Source organism: Bos mutus, chromosome 8, assembly GCF_027580195.1.
Source record: "Bos mutus isolate GX-2022 chromosome 8, NWIPB_WYAK_1.1, whole genome shotgun sequence".
NCBI classification, from domain to species: Eukaryota; Metazoa; Chordata; class Mammalia; order Artiodactyla; family Bovidae; genus Bos; species Bos mutus.
In genome coordinates, this window is record NC_091624.1 from 60,167,428 (window position 1) to 60,193,089 (window position 25,662).

Consider the following 25,662-nt stretch of genomic DNA (forward strand, 5'->3'; position numbering starts at 1 on the left):
TCAGATAGGGCCATAATTCCTGGGACGGAGGCAGTCCGTGTCCCTGAACACTTTGCATTGCCAGGGTTCCCGCAAGCCAAGCAGCTGCACCACCTTCATGCACAACTCTCACTGGAGCAGAGCTGCCACAGGGAAAAAAATCTTGCATCTATACGTTCAGGGTAGCTTCAGCTGTGTCCAACATTTTGCATCCCCATAGACTGTGGTCTGCCAGTCTTCTCTGTTGGGGGGTCTCCAGGCAAGAATACTGGAGCGTACTGGCCAATTCTGGTTGCCATACCCTTCTCAGCTCAGTCGCTCAGTCATGTCCAACTCTTTGCAACCCCATGAACCACAGCACGCCAGGCCTCCCTGTCCATCACCAATTCCCAGAGTCCACCCAAACCCATGTCCATCGAGTCGGTGATGCCATCCAACCATCTCATCCTCTGTCGTCCCCTTCTCCTCCTGCCCCCAATCCCTCCCAGCATCAGGGTCTTTTCAAATGAGTCAACTCTTCACATCAGATGGCCAAAGTATTGAAGTTTCAGCTTCAACATCAGTCCTTCCAATGAATACCCAGGACTGATTTCCTTTAGGATGGACTGGTTGGATCTCCTTGCAGTCCAAGGGACTCTCAAGAGTCTTCAATACCACAGTTCAAAAGCATCAATTCTTCGGCACTCAGCTTTCTTCACAGTCCAACTCTCACATCCATACATGACCACTGGAAAAACCATAGCCTTGACTAGACAGACCTTTGTCGGCAAAGTAATGTCTCTGCTTTTTAATATGCATACCCTTCTAGAGCACTATATTTCCTGCTTCCCTAGCCGCCAATTTCCCTGAGTATCTGGTGCTGCCAGAACCCCTGTGACCCAAGCAGCTGCACCACCTCCACACCTGGCTTTCATAGGGGCAAACCCAAGTCCTCCAAGGCAGCCTCAGGAGCAAACCCCAGTGGACAACCCACATGCAAAGGTAGAAATAAAACCACAACTGAAATCTAGGGGCAGTGTGGCTAAGGAAGAAGACCCCAAACCTTCCCACCAGCTATACAAGCTGCAGATTAAATCCATATGATCAACTGGGCAGGCTCTGTGTCTATGGAATATATAAAAGGACATTGAGAGCTCCCACAAAAGAAAACACCCTAGTTCTGACAGCTGTAGACATTGGAGGCAAGAACACACAGGAGTAGGATCAGATTGGAGTCTGAGCTGCCCCCACAACAGGTCCAGAGATCAGCACAGTGTTGGAGGGCATCCTAGGGAGGTGAGATGGACTGTGACTCCCAGCGAGGGAGAGGACTCTGACAGCAGTGACTCAAGAAAAACATTTATTATTCCTATATCTTCACTTGTTCTGTAGATTCTTTTGGATATTTTTTTTTCTTTCCTTTTTTTTCCCCCTGTGTTGTAGTTGTCAATTTTAATGGCATTATACAATCTAATTAAGCTTTTGAGCTTTTTTTTTATCAGTCACATTTTTAATTATTGTCATAAACCTCTGCCTCTACATTGGGTTTTTGAAGTTCTGTGGGGTTTTCCCTTTTTTTTCTTTACTCTTTTTTAATTTTAATTTTAATATTTTTAAATCTATTATTTTTCCTACACTTATTCCTTCATTTGTTTTTCCTACTGTTCTTTTCCTCTTGCAGCTAATCTTTAATGTATATAAATATTCTTTATCTACCTCTATTTAACTTTGCATATCTATTCTTCCTTTCTTTCCTCTAAACATATTTGTTAGTTTTATTTTCATTGCCTTATTCCCCAATTGGCACCTTGCTTTAGTTGTGTTTTCCAGTTTGTGTTTTGTGCTTTTTAGTTAGTTTTGTTCGTAACTGGTAGATATAATTTTTGGTTTCCTTTGTTCACTGGGTCAATCTATTGTACTTTATTTTTATTGGACTGTTTTGATTTGGTTATGGGTGTATATGTATATGTGTATATTCAGTCACACTTTTTATTTTTGTGATAAACCTCTGCCTCTATGTTGGGCTTTTGCAGTTCTATGGAGTTTTCCCTTTTTTTTTTCTTTTCTTTCTTTTTCCTTTTTTTCTTTTCTCTTCTTTATAATTTTAACTTTTAACTTTTTTAAACCTGTTATATTTTTTCTACATTTATTCCTTGTTTGCCTTTCCTACTGTTCTTTTCTCCTTGCAGTTAATCTTTAATGTATATAAATCTTCTTTATCTCTCTCTATTTAACTTTGCATATCTATTTTCTTTCCTTTTCTAGGAATAAAACCACCATATGGCCATATGAAATTCACCATATGAATAAAACTAGGAATAAAACCACCATATGACCCAGCAATCCCACTCCTAGGCATATAACCTAAGGAAACCAAAACTGAAAAAGATACATGCATCCCATTGTTCATTGCAGGACTATTGACAATAGCTAGAACATGGAAGCACCTAGATGTCCACTGACAGATGAATGTATTAAGAAGTTGTGGTATATATACACAATGGAATATTACTCAGCCGTAAAAAGAATGCCTTTGAGTCAGTTCTAATGAGGTGGATGAACCTAGGACCTATTACACAGAGTGAAGTCAGAAAGAGAAAGATAAATATCATAAAATCTAGAAAAATGGTACTGAAGAATTTATTTCCAGGGCAGCAATGGAGAAACAGACATAGAGAATAGACTTATGGACATCAGGAGAGGGGAGGAGAGGGTGAGATGTATGGAAAGAGTGGAAACTTACATTACCATATGTAAAATAGATAGCCAACGGGAATTTGCTGTATGGCTCAGGAAACCAAATAGGGGCTCTGTATCAACCTAGAGGGGCGGGATGGGGAGGGAGATGGGAGGGAGTTTCAAAAGGGAGGGGATATATGTATACCTATGGCTGATTCATGTTGAGGTTTGAGAGAAAACAAAAAAATCCTGTGAAGCAATTATCCTTCAATAAAAATAAATTAATTTTTAAAAAGGTCTACAAACAATAAATTATGGAGAGGGTATGGAAAAGAGAGAACCCCACACACTGTGGGTGGGAATATAAATTGACACAACCACTGTGGATGAGATCATGGAGGTTCCCAAAACAACTAAATACTGAACTGTCATATGATCCAGCAATCCCACTTCTGGGAAAAACTCTCTGGAGAAAAAATATAATCTGAAAGGATATGTGCATCCCAGTATTCATTGCAGAACTGTTTACTAGAGCCAAGACACAGAAACAAGTTAAATGTCCACCAAGAAAGGAAAGGATAAAGAAAATGTGGCACATATATATAATAGAATATTACTGAACCATCAGAAAAAATGAAATAATGCCATTTGCAACAACAGGGATAGACCTGGAGATTATCATACTAAATGAAACAAGTCAGAGAAAGACAAATATCATATAATCTCACTCATATGTGGAATCTAATTTTTTAAAAAATGAAACAAATGAGCTTATTGACAAAACAGAAACAGACTTATAGATACTGAAAACAACCTATGGTTACCAGGGAACTCTACTCAGTATTCTGGGATAACTTACATGAGAAAATAATCTAAAAAATAATGAATATATGTACATGTATAGCTGAATCACTTTGCTGTACACCTGGAACTAACATAGCATTGTAAATAAACAATACTCCAATAAAATTAAAATGAAAAAAAACTTACCATTCTAACACCATTTTCGAAGGCTTGCCGGGTGAGTGGCGCTGGTCCATCCACCGTCTTGCCATCATCATCTGGACCCCAGCTTGCACTATAAATGTGCACATGCTGGGGATTGAAGCTAACAGATTTTGCTTCAACCATATCTGTGACATCTCCATCCAGCATTCGAACTCCTTCAAGACAGAAAGGAGAAGCAACTCTATTAGAAGCTTTATCCAAACAGACCAAGATATATTTCAATTGCAGCATTTTTAAATGGAAACTACATTGTATGTAAAAGATCAAAACTTCTTTACCAATTGTTCTCTTTTTCTAAGTTTCCACATTCTCTCCCTTCTCTTTATCCCTGTCTTAAATGAGTACTTGACAAAGAGAGCCTCAAGCAATCCATCTTCCCTAAACTTTTCTTCATGAGGTTCCTAGTACTCATAATTGGTATAAAACATTCTAACCTAAGCAGTCTTCGAAAATTTGGAGAGCTGCCAAGTTAGAGTGCTCCAATTTCCTCCATATTTAATATTATCTCCTAATCTGAAATACTGATGTGAACTTAATATATTACTTCTTTGCCAAGTTATTTATTAAGTCAAATAATAAATGAGAATGCCCTCTGTGCATGTAACACATCAAATAATTCTCAAAGGGTTTTGGCAATGTTTAGTCATTAATCTTCATGTAAGTATTCCCACCAGACAGATAGGAATTTATTATTAACCTTAATTTGCTAAAATAGACTAAAATCTTAAAAATAAATTTTATGTCAGAGCTTTCTTTCTTCTTTTACTTTTATAGACTCACAATAGCAATGAAACATCTAATTGTTAAGTAAACATATCTTTCCTTCAGCTGAAGCTATATACCATCACTGAGACATCATAGTATTTTAAAATTGTATCTTTATAGCCCAAATTTACTCCTTAGGAAAATGTTGTTATCTAGTAAGATTTCAAGTTTTATTGGTTACCAATAAATGAGGATTAAATAACAAAACTCTAAATCAGGCAGCTTTAGAGACAATGTGGCTTGAGGAACTCTGGTGGAATATAAAAATATTCTTGAAGGACATATATATTTTTTGTGCTTTTAAAAATGTTTAACTTAAAATTACAAACATAGAAAAATACAAAGAATGACAATGAACCCAGATATAACCAGGGCTCAACAACTGTTAACATTTTGCCACATTTTCTTCATCTAAAAATATAAATATTAAGCTAAACCATTTAAAATTACATGACAGACTTGACACTATCCTTTAATATTGTTTCCAAAAAAGGGAAGAAATAAACATCCACTCAACCTTAAATCTCCCCAAAGCATCCCTAAAGATTTTGGCTACTATATCTCATGACTATCTTTTCCTCTAGACTTGCATATTTTTAAAGGAGATGTATTATATATAAACAGGTAGGTTTCCCAGGGCTCTGTGGTAACGAATTCACCTGCCAATACAGGAGATACGGGAGACAGGGGTTCGATCCCTGGGTCAGGAAGATCCCTTGGGAGAGGAAATGGCAACCCATTCCAGTATTGTTGCCTGGAAAATCCCATGGACAGAGGAGTCTGGTGGGCCACAGACCATCCAATCACAAAGAGTTGGACCCAACTGAGCAGATGTGCATGAAAAATAGATGATGTGAAAAACAAAGGTTTTGAACATACCCCTTTAAAAATTACTGGTCTTCAGCAGTTTATTCTGTGGGAGAAAATTACCCAGCAGGATGCTCTGCACACACTGGGTCCTCAGCAACTATCAGTTTGTTTTGATTTGACATGAATATTCAAAACTCGTCTGCATGGCTTTCACCAAGTAAGACGAACTACTTCATATTCTTACTTTCTATTTAAAAGCATAAAACTGAACTATTTCACCACTACAGGGAGGTCTGAAATAATCTAACCAGTATGTCTAAACATGGGAGTGTCTACACATCTGAATTTGGTTTCTACATCATGAAATTCATGTGAAGTCCATGAAAACATGCTTGATAAAATTGTATCTACAGGGTAATATTAATTTTCTGACCAGAAATTGATAAGAATTTTATTTTTGCAAGTTTAAAGATGAATGGTTACTTATTTTTCATTTAAGTGCGAGACTTCATGCCTTGGATCTGGAGGGGTTACATTTATAATTTGGAAGCTTCTTGTTTTCAGGATGACTGAACATTTGTCAGGCATTGCAATACATTCATTTTTTTAGAGGTCTTATCAGCTAGGTGAGCAGCTTATCTGTGAGGTTCAGAAGTTCATGCCTTCATTCCCTCAAGGTCAGAAGTGCTGGGTTAGCCCTGAAGAGTAATGACAGGGACCTGAGAGTATCTCCCTGGAGGAGGAAATGGCAACCCACTCCAGTATTTTTGCCAAGAGAATCCCATGGACAGAGGAGCCAGGCAGGCTACGGTCCATGCGGTTGCAAAAACTTGGACACGACTGAGCAACTAATACTGAGAATGTTTCTACATGTATGAGTGTGTGTGTGCTGGACTGCAAGGAGGGTTGACTGGACAGCCATTGTAGTTATCTGATTATCTTGAAGAGAGAGCAGGGGCCTCTAGCACCCTCACGATTCTTCAGAGGACGTCTGTCTCCGTTCCATAACTCCTCTAGGAACGTTTCACTTGACACACAGCAGATGCTCTCAGAGTACAGCTAATTACTGGTTAATAAGCTGCCATACTCTAAGAAACCCAGGTGAAATAAAGAGAAGAAAGAAGTTGGATTTACTGACAACTGACATACAAGACAGTCTCAGAAAACCTTTTCTTAGCATCATTATCATATACCTCAATTATTCCATGTTTTAAGATGTCTACATTTACTTTAGAAAGGTCTATCATTTTTATTTTTTAGATCTGGTGGCTCAGGTGGTAAAGAATCTGCCTGTAGTGCAGCTTCGATCCTTGGGTTAGGAAGATCCCCTGAAGAAGGGAACAGCAACCAACTCCAGTATATTTGCCTCGAGAATTCCATGAACAGAGGAGCCTGGTGGGCTACAGTCCATAGGGTTGGACATGGTTTGGACATGACTGAGCAACTAACACTTTCATGTTCACCAGTGGAGACAAATATTATGTTGGAAATGAGGATGTCAGCCTAATTCCAGGAACTTCATCTTAAGAAATTCTTCAGGTGATACCCAGGGGAACACTTCCAAAGCCAACAGGATCTACACATCTCTTACAATGTTTTCCTCCCATTTGTGTGTGGCTGTGGCACCAGGCTATACTTACAAAGATGATTGTACATGGGAAAGTGAGAGCTTGCTTCTGTTAATATCTGAATGTATACTGCTTGGGTTAGGTCCCTGTGGTAAGTATAGGTATATTTGAATTTGTGTGTGTATATATACTATCTATAATTTGCAATTACTAATGGTAATAGTATTACTATACTCTTTGAAAAGGAGATCTTACTATTTAAACTGAAATGAAAAGAAGCTTTTTGTAAATCCTAAGGGAAAAGAAAAAAAAATATTTTCTGTTTGACAGAATTTCAAAACGCTTTTTTCTGTAGAGATATTCTGGCCTGGTGTTTATCTTTTTAGTTCTTTCTGACCTAGGTATCAATTTTACAGTTACATATAGATGCTAATGACCCCATTTTTGCTATTGGACAAGCTTCTTTCATTTTTATCTAAAGAAAGATTTCTGTGTTTGCAACACTTCAGGGGGCTGCTTCAAAGTCTTTGTTTTAATAACACAGGTTAACACAGTCATTTTGCTGTTGGCAGTAGTTGAACACTGTTATGCAAACATATGCTTGTCTTTAGTTCAAAAAGGGTTCTGAAAACGAGTTAGCAGAACTCTTGGCTCATTTCTACATCCACAGGAGTCTGGGTCCCATACCTCCGATCTTGGCGTTGAAAGCAATGCCGACTGTACAGTGAGAGTTGTTTGCTGCGGCGGCCACTTCTCCAGCACAGCGGGTCCCGTGCCTGTAGGGAGAACACACACACACACCTCATTCTCCCAACCTCAGCAAGTCCTTGCCACCACTCAGACCTCAAAGTGGTGAAGAATGTAGCAAGCTGTGGGTATTTCTGGAACTTCCTACCCATGTAGCACTTAGTCTGTCCACAGCAAATTTTAGCACTTAATTATATTCTATTTTGGGTTATATTTTTATATGCTTATTTTTTGATATCTTGCTTTCTCAACTAGAAAATCTCCTTGAAGGCTAAAATCAAATTGTATGTTTCTTTGTATTTTTTGAACTTTCAACATCCAACATGGTAACCACTAGCCGCATAGGCTAATGGATACCTGAAATATGGCAAGTGTGACTGCATATTAATTTTAGTTAAATTTAAAAACTAGTACTCAATTATTAGAAAACTCAAGAATTGTGAATATAAGAAGTACTTTGTAGACTGGAAATTTAGATACACATCAAGGATCTCCAATGAAAATTTATCTTCTAAAATGGGACTGCTGTAAATACACACAGAATTTCAAAGACCTTGAGTGAAAAGACACCATAAAATAATGCATTAGCACTTATTTCATATCAATTACATGTCAAAATATCATACTCAATACAATATATTATCAAAACCTATTTCACCTGTTTGTTTTCACCTTTTTCCTGCTTTTTCAAGATGTGACTGACAGTAAAGTAAAAAAATTTTCTGAAAGATATTCTGTTAATTCTTACCACGATAACAGTTCTTTGATCAGAAAAGTCATTTAGCTGAAAGGACTTCTAAGATCTTACTCAAGGATTGCAAAGAAGTGTCAAGTGCAAAGGACAAGCTCTTTAAAAATGGTGGCCTAATACAGTGTGTGCTGAGAATAATTCTAAGGCATGGTTGAGCCTAGAGAAAGAAGGTGAAGACTGATGATTAATGCCTGCCCTGGGTGCAGGAAGGGGGTGACAACCATTGTGGTGTAGTTCTATGATGATGAAATCCAAAGCTCACCTTCTTTCCTACATTTTGAGAAATGAGTTAAGGAGGTCCTGCGATATAAAGAGGTCTGTCAAAAATAGCTCAACAGTGACTAAAACTCAGGACCCCAAATTCTGTTTTAGTACTATTTATTTTACAGTATATTCTATACTGTCATCATGGGATATAACTACTGTCTGTGCAACTATAAACAAGTTGCTGCTTACAACTGATAGGTACACATCAGTTTATACAAGAGATATACTGCTTTTACCACTTAGTAAATAGATGGGGAAACAGTGGAAGCAGTGTTAGACTTTATTTTTGGGGGCTCCAAAATCACTGCAGATGGTGATTGCAGCTATGAAATTAAAAGACGCTTTCTCCTTGGAAGGAAAATTATGACCAACCTAGATAGCATATTCAAAAGCAGAGATATTACTTTGCCAACAAAGGTCCATCTAGTCAAGGCTATGGTTTTTCCAGTGGTCAGGTATGGATGTGAGAGTTGGACTGTGAAGAAAGCTGAGCGCCAAAGAATTGATGCTTTTGAACTGTGGTGTTGGAGAAGACTCTTGAGAGTCCCTTGAACTGCAAGGAGATCCAACCAGTCCATCCTAAAGGAGACCAGTCCTGGGTGTTCATTGGAAGGACTGATGCTGAGGCTGAAACTCCAATACTTTGGCCATCTCACGCGAAGAGTTGACTCATTGGAAAAGACCCTGATGCTGGGAGGGATTGGGGGCAGGAAGAGAAGGGGACGACAGAGGATGAGATGGGCTGCATGGCATCACCAACTTGATGCACATGAGTTTGAGTGAACTCTGGGAGTTGGTGATGAGTTGAGTGAACTCAGGGAGGCCTGGCATGCTGCGGTCCATGGGGTCGCAAAGAGTTGGACACGACTGAGCAACTGAACTGAACTGAATGTCATCTATTCTTCCTAGGTAAATATTAATCTATATATCATTTAAATGGTTATAATTATTCTTTACAATCTTTTAAATTTATATAAAATGGCATAAACCTATATACATATACCTATATATATGTGTGTGTACATATACACACACATGCATCATAATTTTATTCCTAGAAATTTACCTATTTTTCGCTAGTATTAATGAAATATAAAAATAGTAGCTTGTATATACATTTTAAATATCTTGGGATAAATTTCTAGAAGTGGAATTACTGGATCAAAGAGTACAGAATATACTGTCATAATGTCAACAAAAGATGAAAGCGGTTTAATCGAACCTCATAAAAATGGCAAGACTGATAAATATTACTACAAAATACCAAGTTGTTATGCATGACAAAACGAAAAGATAGGCCATAAGCCAAGTTGGATGATAATAGGGAGAATGGAGAAAATATCTAGACAAACCTCTGTGTACATAAAGCCCTATATATAAGTTTTTCAATCTTTTTCATCCTTGCCAAACTGAGTTGAAAAATATTATCTCATCGTCATTTCCCTCTTTATCCCTTATGATTACATTTGTTGCTATGCATCTTTTCAAATATTTATTAGCTATTTCTATGTCTTGCCTTGTGAATAACCTCTTCATGCTTTTTGCCCAAATCACTCATTGCCTTTCCATCATATCTGTTATAAATATGTTTCCAAATGTTTTATTTGGAACATGAAAATCTTGTTTATGGAATTTTTAGGTTGTCACACACAATATTTAATCTTAATATACTCATAATTATCTTGCCCCCTGATACTGGGTTATACCACTTTAATCATTACAAAAAATGATCTCTTTTTCAAAAAATACTTCTGGAAGCCCCAAGCTAAACTACTAATTTTCCCCTGAGCATAGCAATTATTTACTATGATTTTTTATTAGCCTCTTGTTGCATATTACTTCCTGGTGTAGGTTATTTTTATTCAAATGTCAAATTCCCTTTATGGGTTTACTGTTTTTATACTACATTGCGTCTATTATTAATTAATGCAGTTCTACAGGAGCATAAGGACATCTGTTTTTAATTCTGCCCTGGTTTATTCTTAGGCCCATGGGTTATTAAGAAGTAGGATTTAAATTTTTTGAATGTTTGCAGCTGTTATATTTTTTATAATCAATAACTTCATTAACTTACGATAAAATAATTTTTATGAAGCAATCATTTGAATTTTGTGAGTGCACAAAATGGTGAAGTATGTGGTCTATTTTTATAAATGTTCTATGTGGTTGAAAAGATATATATTTTCCAATTATTCTAGATAAGTCCATCATGTCAAGCTTGTTCATTATTTTGTGGATTTGTTAATATTCTTTGTGGTTCTATCCATTTTTATTGCCTTTAGAATGGAACTATCAAATCTTTCTAGTGAAACAAATTGTTTATGTATATGTAATAACACTTTCTGTTTCTTAAATAAAATTAAAGATATCTTGTTAGTACTTAAATTATAAACCACTTGATCCTTTTACTTTCAAATATTCTGTTTATATTATTTATACCTCATAAATAGAATATAATTTTTTTAAACCCTGGAAATCTTTATTTTTGACTCAAGAGTTAGTCCATTTATATTATCTAAGTATTCATATACACATAATCATTTCTGTATTTTTCCCCTGTACTAGTTTGGATATTATACATTCTATTATTTAGTGCTTATCCTAGATATTTGATCATGGGTACCTAAGATCACAAAGTTACTGATATTTTTTTCAACTTTTCCCAAACAGTACAGATGTCAGAATGTTGTAAGTCTGATTATCCAGCTCTTGACTTGATCCTCCCATAATTATAGTTACACACTGGATATTTTTTTAACACTAGAAATCACCCATCACTGTTCTACTTTGAACAATCAATGTTTGTTTAGACTTACATTTCTTGCTTTGTTTACTTTTGTAGCACTTATTTCCTTCTGGGATCACTGGTTTCTTTCTGAAGAACATTCTATAAATTTACCCATCAGAGAGGCTTTTGATAGCCTCAGAAAATGACTTTACTTTACTGCTCTTCTTAAAAACTAATTTCAATGGATATAGTTAAAATAGTAAGAACAGATACTATACTCAATCTTAGCCAAAAGGTAGAGAAGCATTTTTTCAATGGGTATAGAATTCTAGACTAATAGCACTTCAAAGATGCCATTCCACCATTTTTTAGCTTCCCTTCTTTCTGGTGAGAAGTCAGCCATCTGGATGACTTTTCAGATCTTTGCCTTTTCTATTCTGCAGGTTCATTAAGATATTGTATGTGTGGATTTTAAAAACCTCTTTCTTGGAATTCCTAAACCTATAGTTTAACATTTAAATTTTCAGAAGTCTCAGCTAGTACCTTGATGTATCCCTTTATATCATTCTATGGTTCTTCTTATCAGAATCCCAATTAAGCATACATTAGACCTTTTCACACTTTTCAAATCTTTATCTCATCTTCAGGCTTCCCACATACATTGCTCTCTTGGCTGTCTTCTCTGTAACTTGCTCAGTTCTATATTTCACTTATCCTGACTTTAGCCATGACTAACCTGATATTTAATCCATTCACTGAATTATTCTTTTCAGGTACTATACACTTTATTTTTGAAGTTCTTTTTTCAAATTTGGTTAATTTGGATAGTCAATTTTTCTTAAAAATGCTTTTCAATATTTATTTATTGATACAAATAAATTATATATAAATAATAATTCTAAGTAGGTGAATCTATTTCTACTATTTGTGTTTTTTACTGGCTTGTCTTTATGGCAATGTTTACTCCATGTAGTTGGTGAACTGTCCATTTAGAAGACTGTGCTATTTAGGCTTTTTTCTTTGTGAATTCTTTGAGGATGGTATGGAAAACTCATTAAGAACTGTGAGTTATTCTCAAAAGTAGTTATTTGTTTATCCCTTTGTCCCATCCATTAACCAGGGAGAGAAAGTCAAATACATCCTTTCACTTCCCATGTAGGATTTCTTTTTCTGTGTTTATTGCACTGAAGACAGTAACTTAGGGATTCCATTTTATGCAGGTCTCAGCCCTTTGGACCAAAGCCTTGTCTCCTGCTATCTCTGGACTTTTAAAATTCAGTTCCAGGCTGATTGGGATTGGTTAGTCATCCTGGGAAATGCCTGGTGTTGCCCACCTAGTTATAGATTTGAGGTTTCTCAGAGAAATACCCTAGCACCCCATAAGCTCAACCATGCACTAAGAAGTTCTTTAATATTTTCCCATGATTTTTAGATATACTGTGGGAGGAAAGATTTAACTGAATATCTGTTCTACCATATTACTAAAACAATAGAAGTGACTTGGTTCTGTATTTCTAAAAGCCCTGTACATATTATGTGCGTCATTCATGTACAGTGAATGTTTGTAAGTGCAGAACACAGTGAATATTCTCCTTATAAAAACATTTCTTCTGTACAGGGCTCTACATCATGATATGTGGACTATTTTGAGGAGACAGGCAAGTTATACTCTACTGCTGACACATATATTTTAAATATCAGTTAAATCATGTATTTCAGCATACTGTAATTGAGGGTCCAAATTGCAGCTCAACTACATTTAAACAGCCCACTCTTCAGATGACAATGATCATTATTCCAAGTAAAGTACTAGTCATCTTTTTTATTTTTATATCTTAGTTAGACTCTGTTTTGACATGAATTTTAAATAGATCATAGAACAATGGATATATCATCATGACCTATTCAAGTATGTGATCATGACTCAATTTCTTCCTTCTCCCAAACAACAAAGGGTGGTCAACAAAAAAGTATATTCATGATGTCAGTAAATATGCAAGTCACAAAACAAACAAAACGGTTTTTCAGATGTAGTTTTCTTCAGAGATGATTGAGTGTGAGCATGTAAAGTATTTTTAGCATAAGAAGAAAGACTTAGTAGATTTTAGTCTAGAAAACAAAATACTCATTAGATTAAGCTCGGACGCACATGGTACCTAAATAAAAATTTTAATATCCAAGTCCCATACAATGTTCTTTGGAAAGAAAATGAGTCACCTGTTTAACTTTCTTACATATGTTCACAATATTACTAAGAAACATATTTTCTGAGACCTTTAAAAGATAACCCAATTATGTAAATTATAAGGATATATAAATCAAGGACTCAAATTGAATAGCATCTAAAATAAAGTACATCCAGAGAAACTAGGAATTAAAAATGCATCAGTTCTCTGAATCCCTTAAGGATATGGTTATGTCTGCCCTGCTGCTGCTGCTGCTAAGTCACTTCAGTCATGTCTGACTCTGTGTGACCCCATAGACATTTCTCCAAAGAAGACATACGGATGGCTAACAAACACATGAAAAGATGCTCAACATCACTCACTATCAGAGAAATGCAAATCAAAACCACAATGAGGTACCATTTCACGCCAGTTAGAATGGCTGCTATCCAAAAGTCTACAAGCAATAAATGCTGGAGAGGGTGTGGAGAAAAGGGAACCCTCTTACACTGTTGGTGGGAATGCAAACTAGTACAGCCACTATGGAGAACAGTGTGGAGATTCCTTAAAAAACTGGAAACAGAACTGCTTTATGACCCAGCAATCCCACTGCTGGGCATACACACTGAGGAAACCAAAAGGGAAAGAGACACGTGTGCCCCAATGTTCATCGCAGCACTGTTTATAATAGCCAGGACATGGAAGCAACCTAGATGCCCATCAGCAGATGAATGGATAAGAAAGCTGTGGTACATATACACAATGGAGTATTACTCAGCCATTAAAAAGAATACATTTGAATCAGTTCTAATGAGGTGGATGAAACTGGAGCCTATTATACAGAGTGAAGTAAGCCAGAAGGAAAAACACCAATACAGTATACTAACACATATATATGGAATTTAGAAAGATGGTAACAATAACCCTGTGTACGAGACAGCAAAAGAGACACTGATGTATAGAACAGTCTTATGGACTCTGTGGGAGAGGGAGAGGGTGGGAAGATTTGGGAGAATGGCATTGAAACATGTAAAATATCATGTATGAAACGACATGCCAGTCCAGGTTCGATGTACGATACTGGATGCTTGGGGCTGGTGCACTGGGACGACCCAGAGGGATGGTGTGGGGAGGGAGGAGGGAGGAGGGTTCAGGATGGGGAGCATGTGTATACCTGTGGCGGATTCATTTTGATATTTGGCAAAACTAATACAATTATGTAAAGTTTAAAAATAAAATAAAATTAAAAAAAATAAACTACAAAAAAAAAGAATACATTTGAATCAGTTCTAATGAGGTGGATGAAACTGGAGCCGATTATACAGAGTGAAGTAAGCCAGAAAGAAAAACACCAGTACAGTATACTAACGCATATATATAGAATTTAGAAAGATAGTAACTATAACCCTGTATGTGAGACAGCAAAAGAAACACAGATGTATAAAATAGTCTTTTGGACTCTGTGGGAGAGGAAGAGGGTGGGATGATTTGGGAGAATGGCATTGAAACATGTATAATATCATATATGAAACGAAAAGATGGAAAATCAGATCAGAGAGTGCCTGTTAACTCCTTTCTATAATACTGTGAACTCATGCAAGTGAAGTGAGGGTAGAATATAAATTTTGGGGTCCATTACATCTGCTACATAGTAAAGTACTGCCTTCACTCCTTTGTTTGCTTTCTCCTACTCTAGTCACACTGCTTTATAAACTTTTTTTAATTTCATATGAGTTAGTAGGGATGGAAATATTAACTCACTTGAGATTTACCATGAATCTGAAGGTAAGACGTGAACAAGCTCAGCAATGAATCAGAAACATCAGGACACATGCAAGAGGTCTCCGGTTAGTGATCACTACATTGCTTGAAATTATACTTGTATGGAATCAAGCAATGGCAAGTTGGAGAAAGACTGCTTTCTACTTCTGTTCTTTCTTAGGACAAACATCTTCAGCTGTTCATGGATTCTGTCTCCAGGCTCCAGCCCCCACTGTTTCTAGTCCCTTTGACATCTGATGTGTCCATTCTCCTTGGCATGTTTTGATTTTGTTTAAATCTGAGTGAAAACCTTCCATCTGAGCTTACTTCAAAAGCCCCCTTAGAAAGGGACAGGACAGCAAGAATAGTGATATGTTTGAGGTATTCTCCAATATATCACGCAGAGCTTTTCTTTCTGATTGGTTTTGTAGCTCTTGATATTACCACTTGGTTTATATCACCCTCTCCACTTCTCAAAGTACTTTAACCTCATCTGGTTCTCACTTCAACTCTGCAAAATAAGCAAAACAGACACTACTACTCTTATTGCGAGAAATGTAGTCAGTCATACAGTGATTAGTAGGTATAAACTGTGATGGGGCAATGACTAGATCTGGGTCTCCTGGGCACAGATAAATTAATGCTTTTTACTCTTGCAGCAAGACTCACAGGGGCCCATATTCCTAAGTATTTGAATGATGGCCAAGATTTTTGACTTCCTTGCCACTACCCTACTTATTCTGTGAGGCAGAGGCAACTACTTCCTTATTAGTATTGATGACAATATATTTGACAATATATTTTATAGAATCTCCAAACTAAATTATTCAACTTGAGGTATAAGTAGCAAATGCTGAGAATCTTAAAAATGAAAACTTCAGAAGAATGGGAAATAGCTGAAAATAGATTTTCACTCCATCTCCAGCGAAAAGCTTAAGGAACATGTTGGCAGCAGGGAGGTGGGGGGCAGGGGTGGAAGGGTAAATGAAAATTTTTAGGGAGGAAAAAAACCACACAGTCAACTTTCTGATGATTCGTTTTTGTGAGAATATTAAGATAACAGTTTCTGATGTGATGACAGTTAAACATAGTCGCTGGGGCTTCCATAATACTAAATTTTTTTAATATACTAGGAAGAAATTCAAGAAAATTCATTCACAATAACTGCTATGGATTGAATGTTTCTGTCCATCCTATCCCAAGCCACATATGGAAACCCTAATCCCAGTGTGATGATATTTGGAGCAGAGGCCTTGTGGACACGACTAGGTGATGAATGGTAGTTTCATAATGGAAAGAGTGCCTGTATAGGAAAAGACACGAGAGAGCTGACTTCTCTCCTCTGCCATGGAAGAAGGCAGCCATCTACAAGCCAAAAGCCAAATCTGCCGGCACCTTAATATCAGAATTCCCAGCCTCTAGAACTGTGAAAAATAAATGTTTGTTGTCTAAGCCACCCAGCCTACTCTGTTAGAGTAGCCTGAATTAAGACAGTGAAGGGCACATAAGATATGATCATATTCACAGGCCTTTTGATAGCCTAATATTCAAAGAAATTTAAACATGAACTTAAATTATGACAGTTTTTATACCTAGCAACACACATTATGAATCCTCCTTTTGGCTCTCAGGAGTAATATATACAATATTTGAAGAGATTAATAAAAGCATTCATCAATTGCTCCAAAGCCTAACAGATACATTGCAGGCAAGGAAAGAAAATGAAAAAATACTGTATTAGAGCATTATGTAGTAACAGAATACTACTAAGAATTAGCATCAGAAATACAATATGCAAATGACTAATAAGTCTTTTTAAAAAGGTACAGAATATTTCTCTTGGATGGTTAAAATTATTGTCAATCTCACACACACACACACACAGGAATACACCTAAAAACTTGAAAAATATGAATAATGTGTGTAAATTGCATTAATGTAATTTTCCTGGCTTTGATATTTTGCTATAATTACACATGTTGCTACCACTGGGGGAATTCAGGTGAAGGATATGGGGGACCTCTACTATTTCTTAAACTTGCTGTGAGTTTATAATTACTTTAAAGTTTAAAAATCATTGTAGGTTTGAAGAAGTTTAAAAATCATTGTAGGTTTGAAGAATTTGTACAGTTATTTATAATATTGACTGTAATCCAAGAAGATTTCAGTCAGAACCTAAAATACTGAAAATAAATAAATCTCAAGTGGTCAAACTGTTTTAGAATTTTTTTCTCACCTCTGCCATTTTCCTTCCTCCTTAACTTCCCCAGCCTAGGAAAATTACTTATTCATTGTTAAATAAATTAACTGTTAAACATACTAGCTCACATTTAAAGGAAAGAGTAAATAGCTTGGGTTATTAGAAAACCTAGTTCTTTACCTCACTTCTGTTGCTTTCCCAACTATAACATTGTATGGAATGATGAAGTACAATAAAATCCACAGCAGCTTAACTCACACACACTTCTATATATATAACAGATAACCCTATTGTATAGCAAAGGGAACGATATTCAGTATTTTGTAATCATCTATAAGGGGAAAGAATTTGCAACACAGACACACTGCATGGAGTAAAAACTTGTTTGTGTATATATATGTGGGCTTTTCTGGTGGCTCAGACTGTAAAGAATCTGCTTGCAATGCAGGAGACACAGGTTTGATCCCTGGGTCAGGAGGATCTCCTTGAGAAGAGAATGGCTGCTCCAGCATTCTTGCCTGAAGAATTTCATGACAAAAGAGGCTGGTGGGCTATAGTCCATGGGATTACAAAGAGCTGGATACAACTCAGGGGCCAACACTACATATGTATGTATGTATGTGTGTGTGTTTATGTATGAGTCACTTTGCTGTATATCTGAAACTAACAGAACATGGTAAATCAACCATTGTTTGTTTGTTGTTTAGTTAGTAAGCCATGTCTGACTTTTTTGTGATCCCACAGACTGTAGCCCGCCAGGCTCCCGATCCATGGGATTTCCCATGCAAGAATATTGGAGTGGGTTGCCATTTCCTTCTCTAGGGAATCTTCCCAGCCCAGGGATCAAACCCACATCTCCCACTTGGCAGGCAGAATCTTTACCACTGAGCCACCTGGGAAGTCCAAAAACAACAATACTTCAATTTTTTAAAAAAACCTACAGTAGGCATTTTTATACATGTTTTTGTATATAGTGGCTGACCAAGAGGTAGGCTTTTCATCAGCCTCCCTCTCTTCCTACCCTTATCTTATACATCAACGACAATGTCAAAGCACTGGGTACGAGAGATCCCTTTGATGAAACTCATTAATCATGATGATTAAATTAGGCCCTTTTACTTGGCTCCCTGGTTGATATTCTAAATTTACCCAACCATGCTTTTCAACTTTTTTTTGCTTTACTGATTAATATTTTGATTTACTGATATCCACATGTTACTTGAGCTTATTTCTATGAATTCACATTGCCATGCCTGTCTATGCTGCTGCTAAGCCACTTCAGTCGTGTCTGACTCTGTGTGACCTGATAGATGGCAGCCTACCAGGCTCCCCCATCCCTGGGATTTTCCAGGCAAGAGTACTGGAGTGGGGTGCCATTGCCTTCTCCGATGCCTGTCTATATCCCCTAGTAATTCTGTGATGCTATTCCTTCCCCACTGGATCTATTAAGAGCCCATCGCACTGCTCTTCCAGCTCCTTAAGCTCTTATCAGAGGGTTCTGTTCGGTCTCTGAAAATTACACAAACTAGATTTTACTCCATGTAGTCAAAGCTTTGGGAACACTCTGATATTTTTCACCACGAATTGGGGCCTGAGACATTATCTCCCTTACCCCTTGACTACAAATATTCAGAAATTAGTCATTTCTGTTGATTCTTTTTAGATGTGTTTTTAGTGAGCTGAGAGTCAAGTGTCCTCTCTTGAAAGTTCATAAATGTGGATCTGGAGGCTCCAACTCATCCCTGGAGCTGGAGGAACAACATGATGCCCATCTTTCCTACTGGACATCTGTCTGCTTTACTAGGATAATTACTACCTACAGTTCCAGCACAGAGAAATGTAAAGTTACTTTTTAGGTAAGCAATGAACTCTGTCAGGAATGCTATTTTATTTTTATTTTTTTGAAAATTATTCAAGTACTTACCAAGAATTCTTTTAGTTAACAATATTACTCCCTCCAAGCTCTTCCTTCCTCCTTCCTTCCATTTGTCCCTTCTCCCTTGCTCGAGTCCAGATAATCTACATCCTGTGTTCCAGACATCTTCTTAACAAGGGGCATATAGAGTTGAAGTATCCAAAGCTATGGCACTCACAGTCTTGGTGGGGAAAAGTCTGAGTAAAGGATTAACAAAAGATTTTCTCTTTATCTATGGAAAAATCACTTTAAGATTCTAGCTCTATTTCCCTTGGTATCTGAAAAAGGTGGAATGTCAGCTACCAAACAACACCATTTATGGTTAAAAAAAAAAAACAAAAAAACAAAACACTGAACTTTAATTAGTGAGTGACCATGAGCTGGGAGGTCTGTGGCCAGAGCAATAAACACATGGTGAGGAGTCGTGGCTTTGGGCTTCTGAGAGAGGACACTGGAAACTGAGTGTGACCTTCCCTGTGTGGCCGCGGAAGCTCTGTTCATAGGTAACTGCAAGAAATACTGTTCTTAAGAGCATGAGGCTTCTAGGGCAAAGGGACTCTCACGCTTTTCTTTCTAGCACACCAGCAGTGTCACTTGGGTGTCACTTGGGTCATGGTGGGGGGACAGGGGAAGAGTAAAAAATAGTCCTGGAGCTGGTGAGCACTCCTCCTGAAGAAATGTAGCCGATACTGTCTTACTAAAATGTATTTCTATCCATCTAATTACCACTTGTGGCCTAAAGAGTCCTGTGATTTCAACTAACCAATGAACTAAGATCACTGACAGGGGTGTTGTAAGATGTATGCAAATAATTACCAATTATTGAGGTACACACTAATCAAGGTTTATGTATAAGGTGTTACAGAAATTTCGGCTCCAAGAGTTCTGACTTCAGGTTGGTGTTTATGAAAATGCTTGGTATGCAGCCTAAACAACTCTTCCTTACACCTGAACTGATTTTTCCTGTAATTCTGCATCCTCATAATTATAAGAAAATTTCATAATTAGAACTCATGAAAGCATGAAATATGAAGAATATATTGAGTATGTATACCAGGAGACTGGAAAAAGATCTATAAAGATAATGAAAGAAATAATGACCTGTATCAAATTATAATTTTGATTTTTCTGGTCTATTTCTTTCCATACATACTTCTCTTCTACAAATGTATACTGAAAACCACTTCATATAAATATTTCTAAAGTAGCAAAAATAAGAGACCAGGATGCTAGAATGTACCTTACACAGAGAATACTTCAATTTTACCCATGGTTCTGTATATAGGTAAATTCTCATTTTATAAATATTATAATGACCTAGTTAAATGTGTGTATTGAGACAACTCCCATGTCCTGGTTCATAATTAATTAACTTTTCTGTGTCATTCATTCAGCAAATATTTATTGAGTACCTAATACATCCTATGGAATGTATTAGTCACTAAGGATTCAAATAGTGGGAAAAGTAGCCATGATATAATGTATTTTCAATGAATTCTGTTGGCTTAGAAATCCTGAATAATAGGTAATAATTCACAAGTCTCTGTTCATTTAGCAGTAGACTATTTAACATTCTGCTTCTATTTGCTTTAGCTAAAATATTCAGGTAAAGATATCTTTCAGTGATACATTCAGTGGTACATACATTGTGAAATAGGCTAAAAATATTTGTTTTGCTCAAAAATCTGTTAACGATTGACTGATGAAGAAATGTGATCTTATAAACACTTGACTTCAATTTGCTTGAAACTGCTTCAATATCATGAATGAACTGTCAAAACACTTTTAAAGATGTGAGTTGTACTTTTCAGGGAATAATCATCTAAAATAGGTGACTATTACAGAACCCCGATTGTTTGCAATACAGTAGGTAAACTGTGGCCCCGAGGTCTAAGGAGCTGGGTGGCGCTTAGTCCCAGGGTCCCTCTGAACTCGAGAAAGAGGTCCTAAAGTATAGATGAGTAACTCAAACACCTCTATTCACTGGGTGATCCTCACTTCAGCTCAGCTCCGCCAAGCACATGCCAGCCCTTCTGTTTATTGACAGCTATTCTTGGTTGTCTCTGTAGAGTCCATCAGAATCATTTCCTTACATATTGGAATGTTCTCAACATTATGGAGGTATGAAACCAACAATTAAGGAAGGCCTCCCTCCAAAACATATAATTTATCATAATTCCTAATTATCAGTTCAGCATTTTAGCACAGAAATAATACTTCATTTAGAAACAACATAAGGAATGGGTCTCTGTTATGATGGTATTTGCATGAGTTTATGAGCAGGGGTTGGCAAACATTTTCTGTAATGGGCCAAATAGTAAATATCTCAGGCTTTATAGGGCCACATAAAGTCTCTGTCACATATCCTTTTTTTTTTTTTTAACCCTTTGAAAATGTAAAAAATATTTTTAGCTAGAAAATTAACAGATTTACCTGCATTGTACAGTTTGATAAATTTCTGGTTTCTAGGTATGCAGGGTAAATACAGCCATAGCCATTTATGTCTTTTTGGTAACCAAAAACACATGCTTCTATGTTTTCTATCTCCCCTTCCTATGATTTGATATTAATACTGAATATTTTTAAATATAAATTCATCAACTCAATAGCTATTATGTATCATTCATATCCAATGGTTAATTTCCATTTGAAAGAATGCTTAATGTAATCTGCAGTTTAGACATCAAATCAACAAACAGTAAGGTTCATTTATTTATTATTAGATAATCTCACCTAAATTCTCATAAATTTAATTTAATTTGATCTCTCTGATAATCTTGCACTGCATGTACTTTTATCTCTCTTATAGCGAAGGAAATGGAGATTGCTATGGGCTAAGTGACTTCACCAAGGTAATCCAGCCAGTTTACTGCAAAATAACTTGAAACCAGGTCTCCTGACATCAAGTCCTAGTGTTTCCACAACAGCAAATGCATAATCAATTTGTGAAAAAACATGTATCTATCTTCAGGCGCACACACACTCAGCAGAGCCAATAAAGTCATGATGACTTGAAACTTTTTCTGAGAGGAACGCTCACAAGTACACCTTTGAAGCTATTTGGATCACTGCCCACAGGTTCTTTTTAAATTGGGTATCATAATGATTAGGATTCCTAACTAAGCAAGTAAAAATGATATTCACGAATGATCCTACCTCTAACAAAATCACTGTGGACTCAAGCAGCCCCACCCTTTTCAGTGCTAGAAATTTTTATCTCTGCGTAAATATAAAAGGCAAACAATACAAGGCAAAGCAAGCAAACAACTGCCTAATGAACTTGCAAAAGACACAGGATTTCATACAATCAATGAAAATAATATTCGAAAATAACTTTAATCACTCTGAAAGCTTTTGTTGAAAGAGGATCCAGAAGAGCGAGATTTAGTGAAACTGGAACAAGGCTGGCGACGTGACAGTGGCTTTAAATGAGAATGATTTGTCAATAAAATGATTCCAAATGGCCCTTGGAAAAACCGATAAAGATTTTTATAAACTGAGTCTGTTTATTACTCTACTAAAATTCAAATTTCGTAATATTACATAAAAACTACAACTTTAAACATGATTCATTTTTGTTTGATGTAAGAATGGCTATAGCTGCCTGTTCTGCTAGATAATAAACTACATGTATTTTCATCATTTTAGTTTTATTGTTTAAAATAAAACACCATTTGTATCGTTCATTACAAGACTCTGGCCCCAATTTAAGGGGATTCATTTTTAATGTTTTCTCCTCCCAACACCCATTTATTTCAGTAATAAGTCCCTCATGCACAGCTTCTCTAAACCAGGAAGGCTGTTGATTAAGTAAGAGAGTAAGGAACTTGCTCTCCTCTCTTGAGAGTGCAGAAGCAGTCACAGAGTTTGAGTCACTGCCATGCCAGAATTGGCTTGTTATCTTAACCTTCACTCTATATTCTATGCAAGTCCCTTTCCATAGCCTAAGTGCTTTTTTCTTGTCACTGGAATACACAAGCTGTTTACACCAAAATAATCATGAGAAGGCTACTCCCCCATGAACACAATGTGATAATAGAAAATGTCAGGCCCTAAATCGCATGATCAGCAACAGTAAGATTTCCCTTGAAGCAGTCATGCAGTTTCTTAAGTTTGGGGTGAGGTTCTTATTTCCTCAGTTCACACATTACTTGCTTTGGCTTAGGTGTGAGACCACACTGACAGACACAGGGAAGGTCTGTGGCTGGATGTTATTATGTCTGGTTTTCTTTATTAAAATTAGACACTGTGACACTCTTTATGTCCCACAAGAAGTGAGTTCATAGAACTCCACTGGGTGATATTTAAGAACTTCTTGGTCTAGTATCTAAACATCTTAGAATATAAAAGAAAACAGCATGTATTAATGCTACTACTAGGTTCTTTTCCAGCATTCAGATCTATTCAACTCTTTAGACTCAAAAAAAAAAACCAAGATAAAAGAAAACAACTATATTGAGAAAGATATTCGGGTTAAAGCATTTATTTATAGTATTCTTCATTATCTTCCCTACATAATAGTTTTAGAAAATGTAGCAACTGGAGGTGACAATCTCAGAAATAGGAAATCTTTGTGGCAAAATTAACAAACATTCTCTCAAGAGTGATCATTTTCTAACTTGCCCCCATGTACTCCCTTCTTCAACAGATTTTTTCCCCTTCAAGACTCAGTGAAATCACTCAGTTTAGTGAAATCACTCAGTTTAGTGAAATCACTAAACTGTCTCTTTCCAACATTTCTGACAACATTTTTCTGTTCAGTGACCATCACTGGGACAGCAGGTGGACAACCAGGAAGGCAATCACAGGCCAGTTAAATCTCAATGAGGTAAGAAACTTTGTGAAGGGTGGAAAAGAGATTTAAACAGATTAGTCAGAAGAGGCACTCTTGGGCATAGTATGTGTTCGATAACCATCAGTCAATAGCTCAGACAATCATAAAACTGTGTCCTTTTCAAAGGGAGAAAAGCAAAATGACTTGGCAAACATTTTCTATTCCTCTCTCTCTGCCACTTTAAAATGGAAGAATTCTGGATCCTTGCTGTTAACCAAATGGCATTTACAGCTCTCAGTTGGCATGGGGCAGCTGAGAATCTAAAACGAGGAATGCTTATTCCATTTCCATTTCCATGGAAACCAGTCACCAACTGGTGAAAACAAGGTAGATCAAATTTTTGAACAAGAATGTTGAAATAATCACTGTTTTAAAACTTTTCTCTTGCCTTGGGATGGAGAGCATATTGTAATCTTAGGAACACACTGAGATGCGTGTTCACCACTGTTTTGTCATAATTCTTTTCATAATCACAGTAATGATTGTATCCATAGGAGTTTTTTGGGTCATTCTTTGAAGGAAAGATTGCTGTAAATCCAATAAATAAATCATTTAATAAAATGCAAAATTAAATGATCTTTTAAGGTTTTTTTTAAAAATCAAAATAAACTTATAGCAATTAAGTAAACCTAAGGCAACCCACTCCAGTACTATTGCCTGGAAAATCCCATGGACAGAGGAGCCTGGTAGGCTACAGTCTATGGGGTCACAAAGAGTCGGACACGACTGAGCAACTTCACTTTCACATTTCACTTTCACTTTCAAGAATGCCTTTCAAAATTTATGATCATGTTCCTCTTCTTCCATGTCCTCTGAGCAAATGCATGAGGCAAGAAATGTGGTAATTTCCATAGAATGGCTTGACTCTGATCAGTTTTCTTGAACAGATTCAGAAGTGATATTCAATATTTTATTGACACTTGACTATGAAAATCTGACTTTGAAAAGACTCTTGAAACAACCAATTGTTACAGAGTGTAGATGAACTCCTTAAGCTCTGGGATCCATTTAGTTTTTCCAAGAGAATTTGACTTGCACCCTCCCCCGGTCCCACTAAAATCCATATACCACTCCCACTGTTTCCACTTTTAGAATATAAACATTCCAAACTGGGTAGAAGTGATTTCCCCTGGAGAAATAGGAGGAAAAGTGTGTCAGTGATTCATTTCATTCACAGCTACATTGCTAAGTGTTCCTGATGATAAAACCTCTAAAGCAGTGCTAATACCCTGCATTATCACATGGGCTAGTAGGGCTTATAGTATCCTGAACATTAAGAATGCATTATCTGTAATTCTCACAGCAAACTTCAAGGAGCTATTTTTGTCTCCATTTTATATATAAGAGAAAATTAAGTCCCCCAGTGGCAAAAAGATTTGTCCCAAGTTATTCCTATAACCATTTAGCGTGTCTCCCCATGTCAGACTTTTACAATCACAGTCACACTGCTCAGACACCATTCCCTAATTCCAGCTTGTATTCCTAGTTCAAAAACATCACCATGTC

At 36.7% G+C, this 25,662-nt stretch overlaps 1 protein-coding gene and 1 pseudogene across 3 annotated transcripts in view; both read right to left on the reverse strand.

Moving 5' to 3' along the window:
* PCSK5 (proprotein convertase subtilisin/kexin type 5) overlaps nucleotides 1-25,662 on the reverse strand; it is a 517,126-nt gene that overhangs the window by 327,468 nt on the left and 163,996 nt on the right. For all 3 annotated transcript variants that reach the window (XM_070375753.1, XM_070375751.1, XM_005892979.2), the window contains exons 6-7: nucleotides 7,476-7,564; nucleotides 3,628-3,800 (exon numbers count right to left, since the gene is read on the reverse strand). In XM_070375753.1, the coding sequence (XP_070231854.1) occupies nucleotides 3,628-3,800; nucleotides 7,476-7,564 (262 nt within the window). The remainder of the gene's footprint in view (nucleotides 1-3,627; nucleotides 3,801-7,475; nucleotides 7,565-25,662) is intronic.
* On the reverse strand, nucleotides 11,460-11,589 carry LOC138989051 (U2 spliceosomal RNA; annotated as a pseudogene).